At 33.6% G+C, this 21,311-nt stretch overlaps 1 protein-coding gene across 1 annotated transcript in view; it reads right to left on the bottom strand.

The window, feature by feature from the left end:
• The window catches only part of DPYD (dihydropyrimidine dehydrogenase), a 741,385-nt gene that overhangs the window by 536,707 nt on the left and 183,367 nt on the right, over positions 1-21,311 (bottom strand). Inside the window, exons 4-5 of the mRNA XM_081817099.1 lie at positions 10,658-10,854; positions 5,196-5,277 (exon numbers count right to left, since the gene is read on the bottom strand). Coding sequence (XP_081673225.1) covers positions 5,196-5,277; positions 10,658-10,854 — 279 coding nt within the window. The remainder of the gene's footprint in view (positions 1-5,195; positions 5,278-10,657; positions 10,855-21,311) is intronic.

Genomic DNA, 21,311 nt, shown 5'->3' on the forward strand with positions numbered 1-21,311 from the left:
TTTTTTTTTTTAAAGATTTTATTTATTTATTTGACAGAGAGAAACACAGCGAGAGAGGGAACAGAAGCAGGGGGAGTGGGAGAGGGCGAAGCAGGCTTCCTGCCAAGCAGGCAGCCCAATGTGGGGCTCGATCCCAGGACCCTAGGATCATGACCTGAGCTGAAGGCAGACGCTTAACGACTGAGCCACCCAGGCACCCCTGGTGATGGGTATTAAAGAGGGCATGTACTGAATGGAGCACTGGGTGTTATACACAAACAATGAATCAGGGAACACTAAACACTACATCAAAAACTAATGATGTAATGTATGATGATTAAAAATATTTAGAAAAGTACAAGATGTTTATGCAGATTTACATTTTTAGCTTTTAATAATGAAGTCATTAGAAATACTGTAAAGACTGAAACAAAAGTATTTATATCCACCTAGTCTCTGAATTGCAAAACAAACAAAAAAAGAGTATTTAATATAAAAGTTAGTGACACTGTCTAACATAAATATCATAAGAGACTCTGTTATAGTCTGCTAGGGTTAAAAATAATTTTCAGTGATCTATATTAAAATTTTTATTATAAAATACAGAGATTTTATAAAAAATATAGCTAAGATGCTATTTCTTCTAACAAACAAATTTTATTATACTAGATTTGAAGCAAAATAAACAGTATACTTGAGAATTTAAAAATTATATATACTGATAAGTAAAATAAAAAAAACAAAAATTTGAAGTCTATCACAAGAATACATGAACAAATAAAAATATTACCCTAAACAATTCTGTGTAAAAGGAAAATACAAAACAAAACTATAATTATTGAAGAAAAAGAACAATAATATACTAATGAAAACATATAGATGCTGACAAGGGTTTATTCAAAAAGAAATTAATAATATAAAGTGTTTTAATTATTCAACCTGGAAAAATAAAAAGTATACAACTCAAGACATTAAAAAAGAATAATAAATAAGTATAAGGATGGCAGGAAGAAAGAATTAATTAGGGAATAAGAAAACATAAAACAGAGCTGGTTCTTTTAAAGAATACATTAATAGAAACTACTACCTACTCTTATCAAGAAAAAAAACTTAAGAAAACAATGTATAAGTTTAGAAATGCAAAAGCAAATATAATCTGAAGCACAGATGGGATATTTTTATTGTATAGTTGATAACATGTTTAAATCTATGCTAATTAATCCAAAAGTCTCAGTGAAACAAATTTTTCTAGGAACATATATATTGGCCAATTGACGTGAGAATGAAATAGGTGAAAAGACTGATAAGCATTAAAAAAAAAAAAAAAATTCAGGGGCACCTAACTGGTTCAGTTGGTGGATCATGCAGCACTTGATCTCAGGGTTGTGAGTTTGAGCCCCACGTTTGGTGAAGAGATTACTTAAATAAATAAACTTTAGAACAAATTTTAAAAAAAATGTCAAAGTTCCATCTCTCATAAAAAGGCTTTGAGGTCAGAAACACAGTATTTTCAAATTTAGTAAAATAGATAAGTCTCAAGGCAATATTCTTACCAACAAGAAAATAATAAAATGCTGGCAATATTCTTACCAATAAGAAAATAATAAAATGCTGGAAATTTATTTTTATAAGGCTACCATAATTCTATTACCAAAACCTTACAAAGATAACAAACACAAATAAATAAAGCAAATAAAAACAGGCTTTCAGTAGATTTGAAACTCTGTAAGGACAGCAACGGTATTTGACTATCCCCTGCTATATTTCCAGTTTTAAAATCAATTGCATAAATAAATGTAGGAAAAAGAAAATCTTTAAAAAGACTAACAGAGCAAATGTATATGTACAGATATAATAAAACAGTGCAAAAGTGGATACATTCCAGAATGCAAAGTGGATACATTCCAGAATGCAACCTGAGAGGCAGACAAACCCTAATTCAATACGTTAACCGAATATAAGGTCTTTATTTATTTATTTTTTTTATTTATCTACTTGACAGAGAGATAGTGAGAGCAGGAACACAAGCAGGGGGAGTAGGAGAGGTCTTTAAAATGGCATTTAAAAAAAACTAACACCCCTCCACCATTAAAATAAAAAAATAAATAAAATTTTAATATTCTAAGTCTAGAAAAATAAAATATCTGTTCAATATGATTAAAAATGTTATCTCAGAGACAAAAAAAGATGTCATGTATTAATACTCTTTTATAACATACTAGAGATTCCAGCCAATGAAATAGTGTAAGAAAAAATAGATTATGTACAAATAGAGAGCAGATAAAAGTCTCATTATTTTTGGTGGCAATATCTGACTAGAAAAATGTAAAAATTTAAAATTAAGAATAACCAAGCTATATAGATATGAAATAAACTGAAATTATCCAACAGTAAATTTAACTAAGAACATAGTTGGGAGTAAAGATGAATTAAATTTGGCTTTGGGTATGATGAGTTAATGTTATTTGAATGATAGATGTGCTCATTCAACTACTAAGAATATAGGACTAGAGTTTGGGGCTCCTGGGTGGTTCAGTCAGTTAAGCATCTGACTCTTGGTTTTGGCTCAGGCCATGACCTCACGGTTGTGGGACTGAGCCCCACATCGGGTTCCATGCTCAGTGGGGGGTCTGCTTGGGATTCTATCCCTGTTCCCTTCCCCCTCTGCCCATTCATGCTCTCTCACTCTCTTTGTCTCTCTCTTTCTCTAAGATAAATAAATAAATCTTACAAAAAAAAAAAAAAAAGAATACAGGACTGGAGTTTGAAAGAATGGTTTTAGAATAGTCCTTATTTTATTACTTGGCAAAAGTAAATTCTCAATTATTAGCTGTTGAATAAATGAAACAAACCTATTAGAAAGAAAAATTGAATAACCAAGATAACGCTATAGATCATGGAAGCCAAAAATGCATGCATACATACATATGTACAGACAGACACATACATGAGAATGTGTCATATGCTGCACAGGAGTCAAACAGTATGAACTTAGAGCAAAATTCACTTCATTGCCAGGAAATTATTGTTGACTTAAAAATATAAAATGTTAGCTGAGAAGTAGAAACAGAAGGGACGTTAAGAAAAATCTGGTGAGGAGAAATAGGAGGTAATAAATGTAGACCTTTTTAAAAAATATGTATCTTCTTATGGCTAAAGTTAAGTCATAAAAGCTGCAAGTATCCTATCCTGCAAGTCCTCAAAACTGAAAAAGAATCTCATTGCTCTCTCCTTGTAACTATACATACAATTCAATTTTTACAAAGCAAGTTTTAATACATATCTCTTTCTCATCTTAAAACAACCTGAGAGGTAGACAATAGAGTATTAACCTCCTCTTTAATTTAGGTTCTAGGGGCGCCTGGGTGGCTCAGTCGTTAAGCGTCTGCCTTCGGTTCAGGTCATGTTCCCAGGGTCCTGGGATCGAACCCCGCATCGGGCTCCCTGCTTGGCGGGAAGCCTGCTTCTCTCTCTCCCGCTCCCCCTGCTTCTGTTCCCTCTCTCGGTGTCTCTCTCTCAAATAAATAAAATTTTTATTAAAAATTAATAATTTAGGTTCTAATTTTTTTTATATTAAATTCACAAGGTTTAAAAATCAAATGTTCAAAATGGTAACAAATTCTTCCCACACCTTCCCCAAAGCAATCTTAATGCTATCAGATTCTTCTCTTTCCAGAGACATCCTCTGCATATATAAGCAGATAAGTTTATGTTTTACATAAATGGTAGTACACACTTTTACCTTTGAACAGATATTGACCAAATCTAGGGATATTAATTGACTTTGTCAAAGTTATCTGACTATAAAATTAAAAAGATGCATGACTAAAGCTAAAATGTCTATTTTTCCGGCACTCAGTACATTCAATACTACTATGTCCTTGATGGGCTTCCTAATGAGAGTAATGGGTAAGCCCTAATTTAGGCAATATATCTGGCACTGCAAAAATTGAATGTGATTTTGCAATTACTTATAAGGTAAATTGAGAAGCGCTTTAAATTAATTTCTGATTCATCTTCAATTGGTACTAACACCTAATACATTACTGATTCATCTTCAACTGGTACTAACACCCAGTATATTAGTTTACACTTAATATATTAGTTTGAAGTCCTAATAAATATTTTCCTTATTTACTGAGATTTAGGTAGGAACTTGTATTCAGAATGAAAGACATTTAAAGAACTTTTCAGAATATATTTTTAAAAATCAAATAATCATCCTTAAATGATCTATTTTGAACACTATTTTTGAATGCCAAGCTTTCATAAAGTTGTGCACATTTGTTCTGTGTACTTACTTGCTATAAGGTTTTTTGTTTAGTGATTATGTGCAAATGCTTCATCTCAACCACTGCCAAACAAAATGTAATTAAAAGTGTAAAAGCACAAAATAATTGTTTTTAGTGTTTCCCCCTTTGATTATTTTAGTTTTTATTTCTAAATGCAAGAGCCACGAGTTTGTTAATCACTTTTCGAAATATCTTTTGCATGCACTTACAGAATGTATTATGTAAATCACACTACTTTATTAATATACTGTATATATCTACTACTATATATAATTAACATTTTTGAAACAAAAATAGCAATATGTTCAAGTGAAGAGCCAGAGTATAATACTTGTAATTAATAGAAAGGAATAGGAATATCTACAAATTGTCAAAGTATAAATGTTAACTTTTGACCATCTTTAAAAGAACATTTACTTCACAAAATAATGAAAAACACAAAGCTGTTGCTTTCTCCCACGCTGATTTGCTGCTTATGTTAAGAAAGGATTATCACATTAACACTACTGACATTATACATACAATAAATAAAATAAATCTCTGTAAGAAATTACGGTTCAAATTGTGAAATACAAATGTTTCAGAGTGCATACAACTTGCATGAAAAAAATGTGATTAAAGAAACCAAATCCTTCTATTAGCTGCAGTGAACCCCTAAAGCAATTTAGGAATTTGTTTCTTACAGACAATTAATCACATGCAGGCGTGCCAGATGAGAACTATTGATTGCCCTTTTCCAGGCTAGTGGCATTCAGACAGTAGACAGACAAATGCCCTAAGCAAGGAGAAGCATCTTTCTGCTTCTGCCTGGTGTAGCTTTTAATTGTTCTTTCCTAAAATGTGTGACATTTTGCTGTTAATCTTTAGTGTAGAGCTTACTCCTTTCTCTTTGAGCAATACACATGTGTTATGTTTTCCATTTACCTTTACACCAAGGTCCTTCATAAGCTCAATCTCAAAATTCACTGCATCATAGGGTAGCCGGAACTGAGGAATTTCAGAAATACTGAGAAAAAAAAAAAAAAAAAAGAAAAGAAAAAGAAGCATTTGTGGAAAAAAATCACTAGTCTTTAAAAAATGCAACATGTCTATACTGATCAGTATTAAAGGAATAAGCACCTTTTCTAAGAGTATTTTCATATCATATGAGTGTGAGAACATCCAAATTTTATATGCATGACACAATATTATATGAACAACAGTAGAAACAGTAGCAATGATATGTAAATAAATATAAACAGTGGAAAACAATAAATAGACAATTGGTCAAAAGTAATTCCAACACTTTTAAGTTTATTAAAGTATTTAATTGAATTATCTACTAACAATGCTATGAATTCCTAAGAAAAAATCTTAAAAACACAAAAATTGGGGTGCCTGGGTGGCTCAGTTGGTTAAGCGACTGCCTTCGGCTCAGGTCATGATCCCGGAGTTCCGGGATCGAGTCCCACATCGGGCTCCCTGCTCGGCGGGGAGTCTGCTTCTCCCTCTAACCCTACCCCCTCTTGCGCTCTCTCTCTCTCTCTCTCAAATAATAAATAAATAAAATCTTAAAAAAAAACCCACAAAAATTAGCTGAAACTACTTTTAGTGTTTAATATACATATATACATATACACACATACATATATATTCCACAAATACACCACTAGCTTGGTTCAAATTCAAATCTGAACTTTGTATTACCATGCTGTTTATGATATTATGGGATTAGTTCATGTGATTTATAGAACACTTTTTATAGTAAACCAATCTTCTTCTATTAAAGCAATAGGTGTCCCCCCCAAAAAAAGGATACAGTCATTAAAAAGTAATCCTATTTAATATCAGCATTCGCTGTTTGCACCTAAAAAAATGAGTCCTAAAATATAATCATTTCAATAGTGTAACAGTTTATAGAGTACCAAAGTTAAGGGCAAATACCTCTTCAATGTTTTATAGCAATAAAAAGGCTATATATTTTCATGAACATATAGTAATTCATTTATTCAGATATCTACTTATTCAATAAGCATTTACAAAGTGCCAGATACAGCATTAGCTGCAGTGACTTGATGGTGAATTTTACCAAATTCCCACTTTCAATATACTCTCCTTCTGGTGGAGAAAGTTACATAAACAGATAATTACAATAAAATGTAGTACATGCAATGAAAGAGATATATCCAGGGATTATGTAAATAAATTTGTAAAATAAGTAATTGTTGAAGATGAAGCTCATGGATCATTCAGTGCCAAGTCTTCCAAAGTGCACATGCAGATTTTTCATTCTTTGGTGACTAAAGAACTTAACCATTCAATTAATTTTCATACATAAAACAATTAGCAAGATACCATGCTCAGCACTACAGAAAATACAACGCATTTAACAGTATAAAATCAATGCCCTATACTAAAGGAGCTTTCCATCTAGTTAGGATATAAGATTATATTTAAGAGTAAATTTGGGCCTAGGTCAGAGATAAAAATCTCTTAAGCTGACTTGTGGACTCTAGCCACACTATCTCAAACTCATCATAATGCTCTGGGCACCACAGAGAGGTGAATATGGACAGTTGTAATTGTGACATATTTTATTCACCAGTGGATGAGGTCAGCAGACAGAAGGGAGATAGACACACATACGCAGTACTGTTCGACAAATGTAAAATATCAATGTGAACCAGAGTGTTTCAAAGAAGGGGAAGCTTATTATGGGATGAGATAATCAGGCAGGTGAAATGTGACAAATGATCAACTTTCAGTTAAGTGGAGAAGAGGGAAGGCATCAGAGGACAAAGAAAATGACAAGGGGGAGGAAGAGAAAGGGGAGGAGGACAAAAATGCATACTGTGTTCAGGGAATGGCAAATGAAGCAGAGTGGTGGCAGGAGGCTTTAGCAGGAACACCACAGCCCTGCAGTCAGATTCCCTGAGTACTAGATGAATTCCTCCTTGTCTCAGAGCTTTAAATGCCATCTACATGTAATAAATCTCACATTTTTATCCTCAGACCTAAATTCCAGACCTTTAGGTTCACTTGGATGTCTAATAGGCATCTCAGATTTATCATGCCCCAAACTAAACTTTGGGTCCTCCATCCTAACACAGGCCCTCAGACAATTCCATTTTATGCGTTGCTCAAGCCCCAAATTCCATCATCTCTATTCCCTTACCAGCATAATTCCAAACCCAGGTGCAGGCCATAAGGGGGTGTATTGAGTTAGACTATTTAAAACAGTTATAAGACTGATTAAAATAAACCTGTTTTGTATTTTCACCATGAGCTGCTCTCAACAATGTCACTGGTATTCTGTCTCCCCGCCCTCCCAAAAAATCTTCAGTAGATCTAAATTCTAAAGAATCACTATGGTTGCTTAGAGTTCTAGTAGTATGTGTATAAGCTTTAAATTGTCCCATTTTTATTACCCATTCTTCAATAAACATTGAGCTCTACAGGGAAGTTAATGTGGGAAATTTCAGTTAAACACTGGCCACTGGCACAGGCTGATTCAGTTATAAGCATTCCTTGTTCCAACTGCCCATAAGCAGCATGTGTCTCCACCCCTTACTATTACCTGTTCTAATGTTTAAACGGTTGATTTGGAAGTGATAAAAGATAGACATGACACAGTATGAATTACTTCAACTCTGTAATTTTGAACAACTATGAGGAGTTTTTGTCTTTCAAATTAAAATTAAAATAGTGAAACTGTGTGAACTATATCTTTAATATTGAAATTATTTCAATTGTCAATGTCTCGTTTTATAGGAAGGAATCAAAATAATTTTTATTACTGATTATTACATAATTCTTTTTGAAAATAACTTTATTACATAGACTAGACAATAAGCACGTTTAAAAAAAAAAAAATCTATTCCAGGCATCAGATGTGCTAGGTACATATCACTAAACTGCCATTTAAAAGAAAAAAAAAAAAAAAAACCTAATGAATTTATCATCACCTGACATATTCTATATTTGGTTTACTGTTTGTTATTGTCTGCCTCCTATCACTAGAATGTAAGCCCCATGAGAACAAGCACTTTGCTTTGTCTATTTTTGAGCTCTAGTGCCTGAGATAATGACCAGCACATAGGAGATCAATAAATATTGAAGGGAGAATGGAAGGGAGGAAGGGAGGAAGGGAGGGAAAGAAAAGGTAGGTAATATCAGGTCATGGCTTTTGTGTCAAACTAGATCCACTGTCTCCTAGATTACGGGGAGCTACTGAGATTTCAAGTTGAAGAGTGATATAATCAGATTTAGAAAACTATAAGAAAAATGAATTTGAAAAAGACAGATCAGCAAGCAAAGAGAACTATTTGGAGGCTACACTGTAGTGGTGAGATGTTTGGGGCATAGAGGTGAAGGGGTAAAAGGGCATCTTAAAAAGTATTCACAAAATATAAATTGCCAGGATACTGAAGAGTAGTGCAAATAACTCCCATATGTCTTGGTGATGCCACCCACTGAGAGAGGAAACTCAGGAAGAGGAGCAATACTGCTACTGCTATAGTGAAGTTTATAAGAGGAGATGTCCAAGGTGTGAATGTATGGCCAGGACAGAGAGAGAGGTTAGGACAAATACAGATTTTTAAATAATTTGCATGTAACTGGTAACAGAAACAATGAGAGTAAATGAGATCACTGGCAAGACTATCTGGTGAGAAAGGGGATATAAAAGAATGAAAGACAGAATTTGACTGGAAGGATTACTTCCCAAGAAAATACAGAAAAAATAATTATTTCTTGAGAATCAGGTTATGTTTTCTTCACTTTATGCTTCAGATCCTCTTCAACAGGTTTTCCTATTATATGATACCTTGGCTTGATGATTTAATCAAATAGTTCTATATTAATGCAAGCTTATCTTGGGTTTAGCATATAGTCATTTGACCAATATTGAAATTTTGTAATTATAGACACAAATTTATAGGTTTCATAAAATATAAAAAACATAAGCACAAATTTTAGTCACAATTTGATTAAATGTATTCCCTATGATGTTTAAATATGATAAACTCACTTTGAGAATAGTTCAATAGCCATTACACTTAAATGCTAAGTACAACAGATATGCCAAATGACAGTATTTTATAATTCATGATTTTCTGATGCAAGATGACATATTTATGAAAAACACAATAAATTAAGTAATATTATTAACTTCCCACCCAAATCCTTTCTCATTTTTACATCAAATGTTTTAAGCAATACCCATTACCTATTTATAATAAACTTTATTTCATTCTAATCACAAATGTAATATATGTTCACTATAGAGTTCTATTTACTTTAAATGAAGCAAACTTCTCCATCCAATTTCTTTTTTTTTAATATTTATTTATTTATTTTAGAGAGAGAGTGCAGGGAGGAGAGGCAGAGGGAGAGAGAGAGGGAGAATCTCATGCAGAGTCCCTGCTGAGTGTAGAGCCCAAGGTGGGGCTTGATCTCAGGACCCTGAGATCATAACCTGAGCCAAAATCAAGTCAGATGATTAACCAACTGAGCCACCCAGGCACGCCCCTCCATCCAATTGCTAAGTGTGGTTTGAATATCTGAAAGTCACTGATACAAAGTAAGTATTTTTCATTTCAATGAATGAATCTTCATGGGAATAAAAGACTATGACTGACTCCTGATTTATAATAATGATGCTGATTAATATCAAATATTAGTAAAGAAAACTGCATAAATGTACATTAAAATGGGACAGTTTTAGTAGACTCTGACATAATTTTAATCAAATGCAAAACTTAAGAGATTTTAAATTCAAAATATGTAAGCAGGAAAACATGTCTATGTACACAACAAAATGAATTGTCTAATATTCTATAGAACTAGGTTTTTCCCATCTCTAATTTCTGTAATTTTCAGATGTATCTCCATTAAAAGACAGATTCACAGGGATGAAATGAGTTTTTATATGACTGGTTCCTCCATCCATAAAATATTTTGCTGAGATTTATCTTAAATTCACAGAACTAGACAGAGAAATTTTTAAATAAATATTGCTTAATGCCAACTGTAAATTTAAAGTGAATAATGAAATCAAAATTGAGTATCTGGAAAAAGAACATTTAAAATATGATCTGAGAGCTTGAAGTTCCTATATGATTATGAACCAACAATATTCATAATTGTTTTGCCCCGTCATTTTTTTTTTTTAATTTTATTTATTTGACAGAGAGAGACACAGCGAGAGAGGGAACACAAGCAGGGGGAGAGGGAGAGGGAGAAGCAGGCTTCCCACTGAGCAGGGAGCCTGATGCGGGACTCCATTTCAGGACCCTGGGATCATGACCTGAGCCGAAGGCAGCCAGCCGCTTAATGACTGAGCCACCCAGGCGCCCCTACACCATCATTTTTGATACTATAAACATGAAAAAAAGTGTAGGCATTACCTTAAACCACCAACATATTCTTGTTTTTCAAAGATAGTGATGTCAGAGTAGCCTAATCGAGCCAAAAAGGAAGCACAACTTATACTTGCAGGCCCAGCACCAAAAAGAGCAACCTTTGCAGAATAGGCTTCAGGCATTTTTTCTGGAGGAGGCAGAGAAGGATTCCGAATTTGTGTGATATTCATTGCTTTGAACACCTATGGAGAAAACAATTGTCATGGTTAAAAATTGTAAACTAACTTTTATATCCTCAAACATATTTTGATTTTTCAAATGTATTAGTGTTTTAAATAGAAATATGGAGTACATTTTCAGTATTAATATGTTATAATTAGAAGTTGTATTGGGTCACGTAGATGACATCCTGTACTTGACTCTTTTTCAATCTCCGGAATTCCTTTCCAGGGTCACAACTCTTATATGAAGCATTTTGGCTCTCTTTACTTACACCCATCTCTAGGCCAAGTTAAGTGCTCCCTCTTTGAGAACCTACAGTATATGTTATATGCCTCCAACATAACCACTTACCAATGTTTATGTGTCATGTTTCCATGTTAGTCAGTAGAACATTTGTTCCTTGAGTCAGAAAATATATCATTTATAAACACACACACACACATATAACTTACTAACTGTATGTTTTAGGTATTTTAAAAATCATGTTACCATTGTACAACCAGCAGTTAGCACTAACCTGGCACATAGAAAACATTCAGTAAATAATTTGTTGACATCTGCTTCTGATTATGATAGATTAGCTTTTGAAAGATAACTTTTAAAAATATTTTGGGAACACTGGAGAGCTACCTGAAGTAATAAGCCAGACTGGAGGGGCCAAGATCTCAAGAGAAAAGATAGCAGCAGAGAAGTGAGATTACAGTTCAGGATTTACTTTTACCCTGGGAAATCAACCATTTCATAGCAGAAGGAGGAAGGCTATGAATCTTATAGAGGACCACAGCTCAGAAGAGACACCAAGAGATTTTGGCAATCTCTCAGGTCTACAGAGACACAGGGTTTGGGGAATGTAAGAGAACAGAAATTAGAACCAGAAGAAAGTGCAGAAAAGTGAGCTTACTTTTTGAACTACATAGGGTAAAAGGCTAGGAATCTAAACAGAAAATCTCTGTGAAGAAGAGAATAACTTTCTGTACTCTAATGGTCCAGAGGAAACAAAAACAAGTGTAGTAATAGCTAAAGAAGGAAGAACCCTAGCAAACAATCGGCTGAAACCCTTGGAGAGCTACACTCTACAAGTGGGACAAACCAGAGGTAGACAAGCAGACTGAATCAGCTCAGCCCTTGTGAATGAAGGTGATTAGTGATTAGTCCACACTGTATTTATTTACTAAATGACAGGATAATAAGTTAACGATAGCATTTATAAATTTTCATATACAAGGCCTGGTTTTTGGTAAAAAAGCCTAGGCTTGCCAATAACTAAGGACTAAAAACTGCCAAGAAATTAAAAAAAAAAAAAATAGAGAGAGATGCATACAAAATCCAGTAAGTGTAGTTACCAAACATAGATTTTAAAATAACAAGGATTAATATATTCAAAAACAACATAATGAGAATGTGAACTTTACCAGGAAACTGGAATTGGAAAAAAATAAAAGAAATATGCGAATAAAAATAAGTGAAGAAAGAAAAGAAAAAAGAAAGATAGAAAAAAAATAAAAACTAAGCACATGTATTTAACAACAGATGGGATAGGTGAGCAAAAAAGGGCAAGCAAACTAAAGATGGGTCAGTAATAGCTATCTAGACCAAAGCATAAAAAGCAAATAGGAAGGAAAATACAGGAAGAAAACAACAAAAACAATAACAACAAATAAACATGAGACAAAAAAGACAACAGAGCAAATATATACATAATTGGGATCGTAAAAGGAGAGGAGAGAAAATGAGACAATAGTGATATTTCAAGAGAAACAGACCAAGAACTTCTCCAAACTAATAAAAGACATGAAGGCAAGAAGTTCTAAAACCTTTAAAAAGGTAGATATAAAGAAACTCATGCAGATCACAATAAAATTGCTATGAACCAAAGTAAGAAAAAGAAAACACTGAAAACAACCAAAAAACAAAGACGCAGTACTGTCAACCAGCAACAAAAAAGGGCTGAAAGCTTTCCTCTCAAAAGCATTGATGGAAGAAAGAAGACAATGAAATGGTATTTTTTTGAGGAGTGAAAGAAAATATCTTCTACCTGGAATTCTATTCAGAAGGAAAATATCCTTCAAATGTGAAGGCAAATAAAGACATTTGCAGGGAATATTTGTTGGCAACAATAAAAGAAATACTGAAGAGTATTAAAGGAAGTTCTTTAGGAAGAAAGCATATCACAGATAGAAACAAAGAAATACAGGAAGGCATACAGGGCACTGAGAATTATAAATACATGGGTAAATGAAAAGGACACTGACTATAAAAAGTAATAATGTCACATGGAGTTTATTATAAATGAAAACTGAAATATACGATAAAAATATTAGAGGTTAGGGGCACCTGGGTGGCTCAGTCGTTAGGCATCTGCCTTCGGCTCAGGTCATGATCCCAGAGTCCTGGGATCGAGCCCCGCATCAGGCTCCCTGCTCGGCAGGAAGCCTGCTTCTCCCTCTCCCACTCCCCCTGCTTGTGTTCCCTCTCTCGCTGTGTCTCTCTCTATCAAATAAATAAAATCTTTAAAAAAAAAAAAATATTAGAGGTTAAACTGAGTGAAAGTGCACTGGATCATAACATTGTCTAGGAAGTAGTAAAAATACTAATATTTATTAGGCTGTAATCAATTTAGGATGCATGTTGTATGTCTACAGTAACTACTAAAAGAATAGTAAAAGAATAATAAAAAATTTAATAGCTAAGTTATTGAGGGAAAAGTCGAATTTTAAAAATACTTTGTTAATACAAAAGAAATAAATGAGAGAAAATTAATGCAATAGTTGGGTGGAGGGAGAGAGTAGAAGAGGAGAAAACAAGTAGTAAGATAGTCAATATAAATACACACATGTGAATAATTACATTACATGTAAATGGATTAAAATTACAATTAAGAGATTAAGATTATATATAAACCTTAAGCATAAGGACACAAAAAGTTATAAAGGATGAAAAAAGTTATTCTATGCAAATACTAACCAAAAGAAGGCTGGTATAGGTATACCACCAGTATCAGACAAATTAGACTTTAAGGCAAAATGCATTACTAAGGTTAAATAATAATAAAAATGTCAATCTGCCAGCAAGATTTTCCAATTTTAAAGTTACAGGTACCTAATAACAATTTCAAAATCTATAACGAGAAATAGAACTAAAAGTGGGAAAGATGGATCAAAATTTTCTCACTATTGTCTTCTCATCAAAACTTGACTGTCAATAGAAGTAGCCTATGAATAAATACACATATTAAGGGTTAATTATGTAATATTTAAGAGATTATCTCACAAAGTTATTTGCATTTAATAGGTAACTCAGGCAAAGGGAGTTTTCCTTGTGAGTAAGGGATCAGGGAGCTAGGACTTGATGTTTTTCTTGCATTTCTACCCTATACATCACCAACTACTCAGAATGAAGTAAAGCCATTCAAAATATTTAAGGAATATCCAAATTATCTCACTTAAAAATTAGAGATGGGGTGCCTAGGTGGCACTGTAGTTTAAGCGTCTGACTCTTGGTTTTGGCTCAGGTTGTGATCTCAGAGTGGTAAGACCAAGCTCCACATTAGGCTCCATGCTCAGCGTGGAGTCTGCTCGATGTCCCTCTCCCTCTGCCCCTCCCCCCTGCTCTCACCCTTTCTCTCAAAAAAATAAATAAATCTTAAAAAAAAAAAGAGATTATTATCAACAAGTACTACATGACCTAATAATGTAGTCTAAGCTAAATGGCCCTCAGAAATGTCCCCACAGCATTTTGTCATTTTTATCTTAATAGTTCATCACATTTTACTGGTTTACTTATCAGGTTCTTCCCTTAGACCACAAGATCTTTAAATGTAGTCATCATATTTGATTTCATCTTTTAATTTCTAGCGTTTTTATATAAAAAGGGTGTACATACTAATTAATGAGTTTAAATTAAATTAGTAATATAATAATTTCTTATTTCCAGCAAAATTTAGGGTTTTACAAATTACAGATATATATTATTGCTCCTTCCTTTGCTATCCAAATAGCACAGATTATCTCTCATATTATTTTTGAATCAACACGTTTTTAGCTTTCATTTCTTTTTAGCAAGCTGAAAAAGAATGAAATTCTAATTCAAAATTAATAAACTATTTTACTGAATCATTAATAGAAATGTATTTGAGGTCTATTACATTTTCACAAAGATTTCACATACTTTTCACAAATCAATATTTAAAACATACCTTTAACATAACCAGAAAGAGCTATAGCTAATTTCATTTGGGAATTGAATAAATGCTAATCTTTCATATTTAGTTCAGTACTCACAGCTTTGTCCTATGTTAAAATTTACTACCATTTACTAGCATTAAATGGACTAAAGGCTCCAAGCAAAAGATATAAGGTGAAAAAATGGAAAAAAAAAACAAGAAACAAGGCCCATGCTGTCTACAAGAGACTCATTTTAGATATAAAAACACCAGCAGATTGAAAGTGAGGGGATGGGGAAACATCTATCATGCAAATGGATGTCAAAAGAAACCCAGACTTGGAATACATATTTCAAACAAAATAACTTTAAAACAAAGACTGTAATGAGACAAAGAAGGACACTATATAATAATAAGGGGGAAATCCAACAAGAACACCCCACTTACATTAATGTACAGATCATCTAAGTAGAAAATCATCAAGGAAACAATGGCTTCCAATGACACACTGGAACAGATGGATTTAACAGATATATTCAGAACATTCCATCCTAACCCAGCAGAATACACATTCTTTTCAAGTGCAAATGGAACATTTTCAGAATAGATCACATATTAGGCCACAGAAGAAGTCTCAACAAATTCAAGAAAACTGAAGTCATCCCATACATCTTTTCTAACCACAATGCTATGAAATTTGAAGTCAACCACAAGAAAAAATCTGGAAAGACCACAAATACATGGAAATAAAATAACATGCCACTAAACAAAGAATGGGTCAACCAGGAAATAAAAGAAGAAATTAATTGGGCGCCTGGGTGGCTCAGTTGGTTAAGCGACTGCCTTCGGCTCAGGTCATGATCCCAGGGTCCTGGGATCGAGTCCCACATCGGGCTCCCTGCTCGGCGGGAGGCCTGCTTCTCCCTCTCCCACTCCCCCTGCTTGTGTTCCTGCTCTCGCTGTCTCTGTCTCTGTCAAATAAATAAATAAAATCTTTAAAAAAAAAAAAGAAGAAATTAAAAATACACATGGAAACAAATGAGAATGAAAACACAATGGTTCAAAACCTCTGGGATGAAGCAAAAGCTTTTCTAAGAGGAAAGTTTATAGCAATACAGGCCTACCTCAAGAAGCAAGAAAAATCTCAAATAAACAACCTAACCTTGTACCTAAAGAAGCTAGAAAAAGAACAAGAAACAAAACCTCATACCAGCAGAAGGAAGGAAATAATAAAGATTAGAGCAGAGATAAGTGATATAGAAACTAAAAACAAACTAGAACAGAGCAATGAAACCAGGACCTGGCTCTTAGAAAAAAAATCAATAAAATTGATAAACTTCTAGTCAGACTTATCAAGTAAATAAGAGAAGGTACTCAAATAAATAAAATTACAAATGAGAAAGGAGAAATAACAACCAAAACTACAGAAATACAAACAATCATAAGAGAATATTATGAAAAACTGTATGACCAAAAATTGGACAACCTAGAAGAAATGGTTAAATTCCTAGAAACACATAAACTACCAAAACTGAAACTGGAAGCAATAGAAAATTTGAACAGACTGAAACCAAATTAAGTCGGTAATCAAAAAAATTCCAATAAACAAACGTCCAGGACCAGATGGCTTTACAGGAAAATTCTACCAAACTTTTAAAGAAGAATTAATACATATTTTTCTTAAACTATTCCAACACATAGAAGACAAAGGAAAAGTTCCAAATTCATTTTATGAGGCCAGCATTACCCTGGTACTAAAACCAGATAAAGACACCACTAAAAAAAGAGAACTACAGGCCAATATCCTTTGTGAACATAGATGCGAAAATTCTCAACAAAATACTAGCAAAACGAATTAAACAATACATTAAAAAAAACAGTGACCACAATCAAGTGGGATTTGATCCCAGGATGCAAGGGTGTTTCAGTATTTGCAAATCAATTAATGTGATATATCACATCAAGAAAAGAAAGGATAAGAACCATATGACCATTTCAAGAGAACAGAAAAAATGCAACATCCATTCATGATAAAAACCCTCAGCAAAGTAGGTTAGAGAGAACATAACATAATAAAGGCCATTTATGCAGAGCTAACATCATCCTCTCAGCTGAGAGCTTTTTCCCTAGGGTCAGGAGCAAGAGAAGGCTGTCCACTCTCACCACTTTTATTCAACATAGTTCTGGAAGTCCTAGCCACCACAGTAAAAGACAACAAAAGGAAATAAAAGGCATCCAAATCGGTAAGGAAGAAGTAGAACTGTCATTATTTGCAGATGACATGATACTGTATATCGAAAACCCAAAAGACTCCACCAAAAAACTGTTAGAACTGATACATGAATTCAGTAAAGTTGCAGGATACAAAATGAGTGTACACGAATCTGTTGCATTTCTATACATCACTAATGAAGCAGCACAAAGAGAAATCAAGGAATCAATCCCATTTACAATTGCACCAAAATCCATAAGATACCTCGGGATAAACCTAACCAAAGAGGTGAAAGACCTCTACTCTGAAAACTATAAAACACTGATGAAAGAAATTGAAGATGACACAAAGAAATGGAAAAATATTCCATGTTCACAGATAAGAATAAATATTGTTAAAATGTCTGTACTACCCAAAGCAATCTGTACATTTCATGCAATCCTTATCAAAACACCACCAGCATTTTTCATAGACCTAAAACAAACAATCCTAAAATTTGTATGGAACCACAAAAGACCCTGAAGAGCCCAAGTAATCTTGAAAAAGGAAAGCAAAGACAGAGGCATCACATTTCCAGACTTCAAGTTATATTGCAATGCTACAGTAATCAAAACAGTATGGTATTGGCACAAAAATAGATATATAGACCAATATAAGAGTATAGAAAGCCCAAAAATGAACGCAAAATTACATGGTCAATAAAGCTTTGACAAAGCAGGAAAGAATATCTAATGGAAAGAAAGAGTCTCTTCAACAAACGTTGGGAAAACTGGACAGCAACATGGAAAAGAATGAAACTGGACCACCTTCTTACACCATACACAAAAATAAATTCAAAATGGTTAAAGACCTAAACATGAGACCTGAAACCATAAAAGTCCTAGAAGAGACCGCAAGCAGTAACTTCTTTGACATTGTCCATAGCAAATTCTTTCTTTCTTTTTTTTTTTTAAGATTTAAAAAATTTTTTTTTTCTCAGAGAGAGAGAGAGAAAGAGCAAGCACAAGCAGGGAGTGGTAGGAAGAGGGAGAAGCAGGCTCCCTGCTGAGCAAGGAGCCCAATGCAGGTCTTGATCCCAGAACCCTGGGATCTGACCTGAGCCGAAGGCAGATGCTTAACCGACTGAGACACCCAGGCATCCCGTAAATTCTTTCTAGATATATCTTCATAGGCAAGGAAAACTAAAGCAAAAATAAACTATTGGGACTACATCAAAATAAAAAGCTTCTGCATGGCAAAGTAAACAATCAACAAAACTAAAAGGCAACCTCTGGAATGGGAGAAGATATTTGCAAATGATATATCTGATAAAGGATTAGTATCCAAAATCTATAAATAATTTATAAAACTCAACACTCAAAAAAGAAAACAACTTAAAAATGGGCAGAAGACATGAACAGACATTTCTCTAAAGACATCCAGAGGGTCAACAGACACATGGAAAGCTCATCATCACATATCATCTGGGAAATGCAAATCAAAACTACAATGATCTATCATGTCACACTTGTCAGAATGGCTAAAATCAACAACACAAGAATCAATAGGTGCTGGTGAGGATGTGGAGAAAAAGGAACATTTGTGAATATTGGTAGGAATACAAACAGGTGCAGCCACTGTGGAAAACAATATGGAGGTTCCTCAAAAAGTTAAAAATAGAACTACCTTATGATCAAGCAATCACACTACTGGGTATTTACCCAATGAATACAAGAAAACTAATTCAAAGGTATACATGCACCCCGATGTTTATAGCAGCATTATTTACAGTAGCCAAGATATGGTACCAGCCCATGGATAAAGATGTGGTAAATATATATATATATTTATATATATATATATATATATAGGGACACTATTCAGCCATAAAAAAGAACGAACTCTTGCCATTTGCAGTGACATAGATGGAGCTAGAGAGCATAATGCTTAGCAAAATAAGTCAGAGAAAGACAAATGCCATATGATTTCACTCATGTGGAATTTAAGAAACAAAACAAACAATCAAAGGAAGAAAATAGAGAGAGAGAGACAAGCCAAGAAACAGACTCTTAATTATAGAGAATAAACTGAGGGTTACCAGAGGGGTAGTGGGTAGGGGGATGGTTTAAATAGGTGATGAAGATTAAGGAGGGCACTTGTAGTGATGAGCACTGGGTGATGTATGAAGTATTGAATTACTATACTGTGTACCTGAAACTAATATAACAATTACTATACTGTGTACCTGAAACTAATATAACAGTGTATGCTAACTGAAATTAAAATTAAAACTTAAAAATAATAACAAAAATTTAGTAGCATTTATAAATTAATATTGCATTTTAACAAATTTTAGAAGCAGAAAACATAAGTTTTCTTAAAAGAATCATTTATTGCTGATATCTTATACAATAAAAGAGAGTTTAATGTGATTACTTAGGACTTTAAAGGCCAAAAACTTTACGTTATAGTCTGAAGTTAAGCTGTGACAATCAAATAGAATAGGATTTTTGAAATATCTCTCGTCTCACTCACCCAGAAGCAAGAGATAGTTCAGTTTTGAGATACTGAACATATCTGACAAATTCTACCCAATGGTATGCAAATAAAGTAGTAATTATCCAATAATATACAATACATATAAATTTTCACCTAAGGACATTTTAATTATTTTTCAATGAAGCTTTAAGTGTTCTTTTAAAAAACTGTCAAATACATGGGGTGCCTGGGTGGCTGTCGGTTGGGTGTCTGCCTTCAGCTCAGGTCATGATCCCAGGATCCTGGGATCGAGCCCCAAATTGAGCTCCCTGCTCGGCGGGGAGTCTGCTTCTCCCTCTCCCTCTGCCCCTCTGCATGCTTGTGCTCTCTCTCTCTAATAAATAAAATCTTTAAAAAAATAAAAAATAAAATAAAAAACTGTCAAATATTGAGCCAGATAGATATGTCTATTGAACCTCTACCCAGTGTCAAAACAGAGTTGGAGGTTCTCAGGGGTTTGAGGGGGTGAAAGCAAGCATACTCCTCAACTCATATAACACGAAAGACATGTACTATGATTAACTTCTGAAATGGGCAACCCCAGGCTCTGGAGCTCATGAGCTGGTTAATAATACTCAGTACACTACCTTGCTCAATACACTAATCTATGAATGAATATTATTCTTTTGCCTGTTTTGTTCTTTTTTAAGTAACTTCTTATTGCACTGGATATTCTCCCTTGGCTTTGTAATAGGTTGTATCAACCTTGATAGTTTCTAATGAAGTGAGTGTTTGAACAAAATTTTGTAAATTTTATCACAAAGAACAGTAATTTGTTTTTAGAGGTCTGACTTTAAAATTAGACCACTTACGGGTTGAGTCTTGATGTCCATTATTCTCATGGTGCATGGTATTGAACAAGTCCCTTAACATAATCTATGCCTCTGTCTCCTCAAAGTGCGGTTAGTAATATCTATCTCATAGGGTTACTATGAGGATTAAACAAGTTAATTCATATAAAGCACTTAGAAAAGTGCCTGGCTACATAGCAAAAGTTACTTCCTAATTCACCTACTATTCAAACTCTATGAGGTAGAACTTTTAATGTCCAACATGGTAGCCACTAGTCACATATAACTATTCAAATTTATATTTAAATTCATTATAATTAAATAAAAATAAAAATTTAGTTCTTAGTAACAGCCATTTTTCAAGTGCTCAATAACTATATGTGGCTAGTGACTAATGTTTTATAGAACATTTCCATCATAGTAGAAATTAGAATTTACAACATACGATATAATAGACATATCCGCAAGAGCACAATGAAGATAAAAATGAAATAAATAATTATGAAGCAATGAGTTTTTAGTATTTGTTACATTTCTTTTTAATATGATTTATATGAATATAAGGTTATATAATTTAATTTTTAATTTTTCATAATGGTTGTATTTAACAACCAGCTCACCCTCTGAAGAGCTGATACTAGCTGGCTTCATCACATTATTGGACTCAAGAAAATATGTGAGGTTTCGCACAATTTTTTTTAACCTCTGCCATGGTTGTATCATAAAGCCCAAACTTTGAGATATATCAGCTATATTTGCCAACTTCCTCAAGACCTGAATGAGTATGTGGCCCTC

Source organism: Leptonychotes weddellii, chromosome 4 (assembly GCF_054177405.1).
Source record: "Leptonychotes weddellii isolate Sample4059 chromosome 4, ASM5417740v2, whole genome shotgun sequence".
NCBI lineage: Eukaryota > Metazoa > Chordata > Mammalia > Carnivora > Phocidae > Leptonychotes > Leptonychotes weddellii.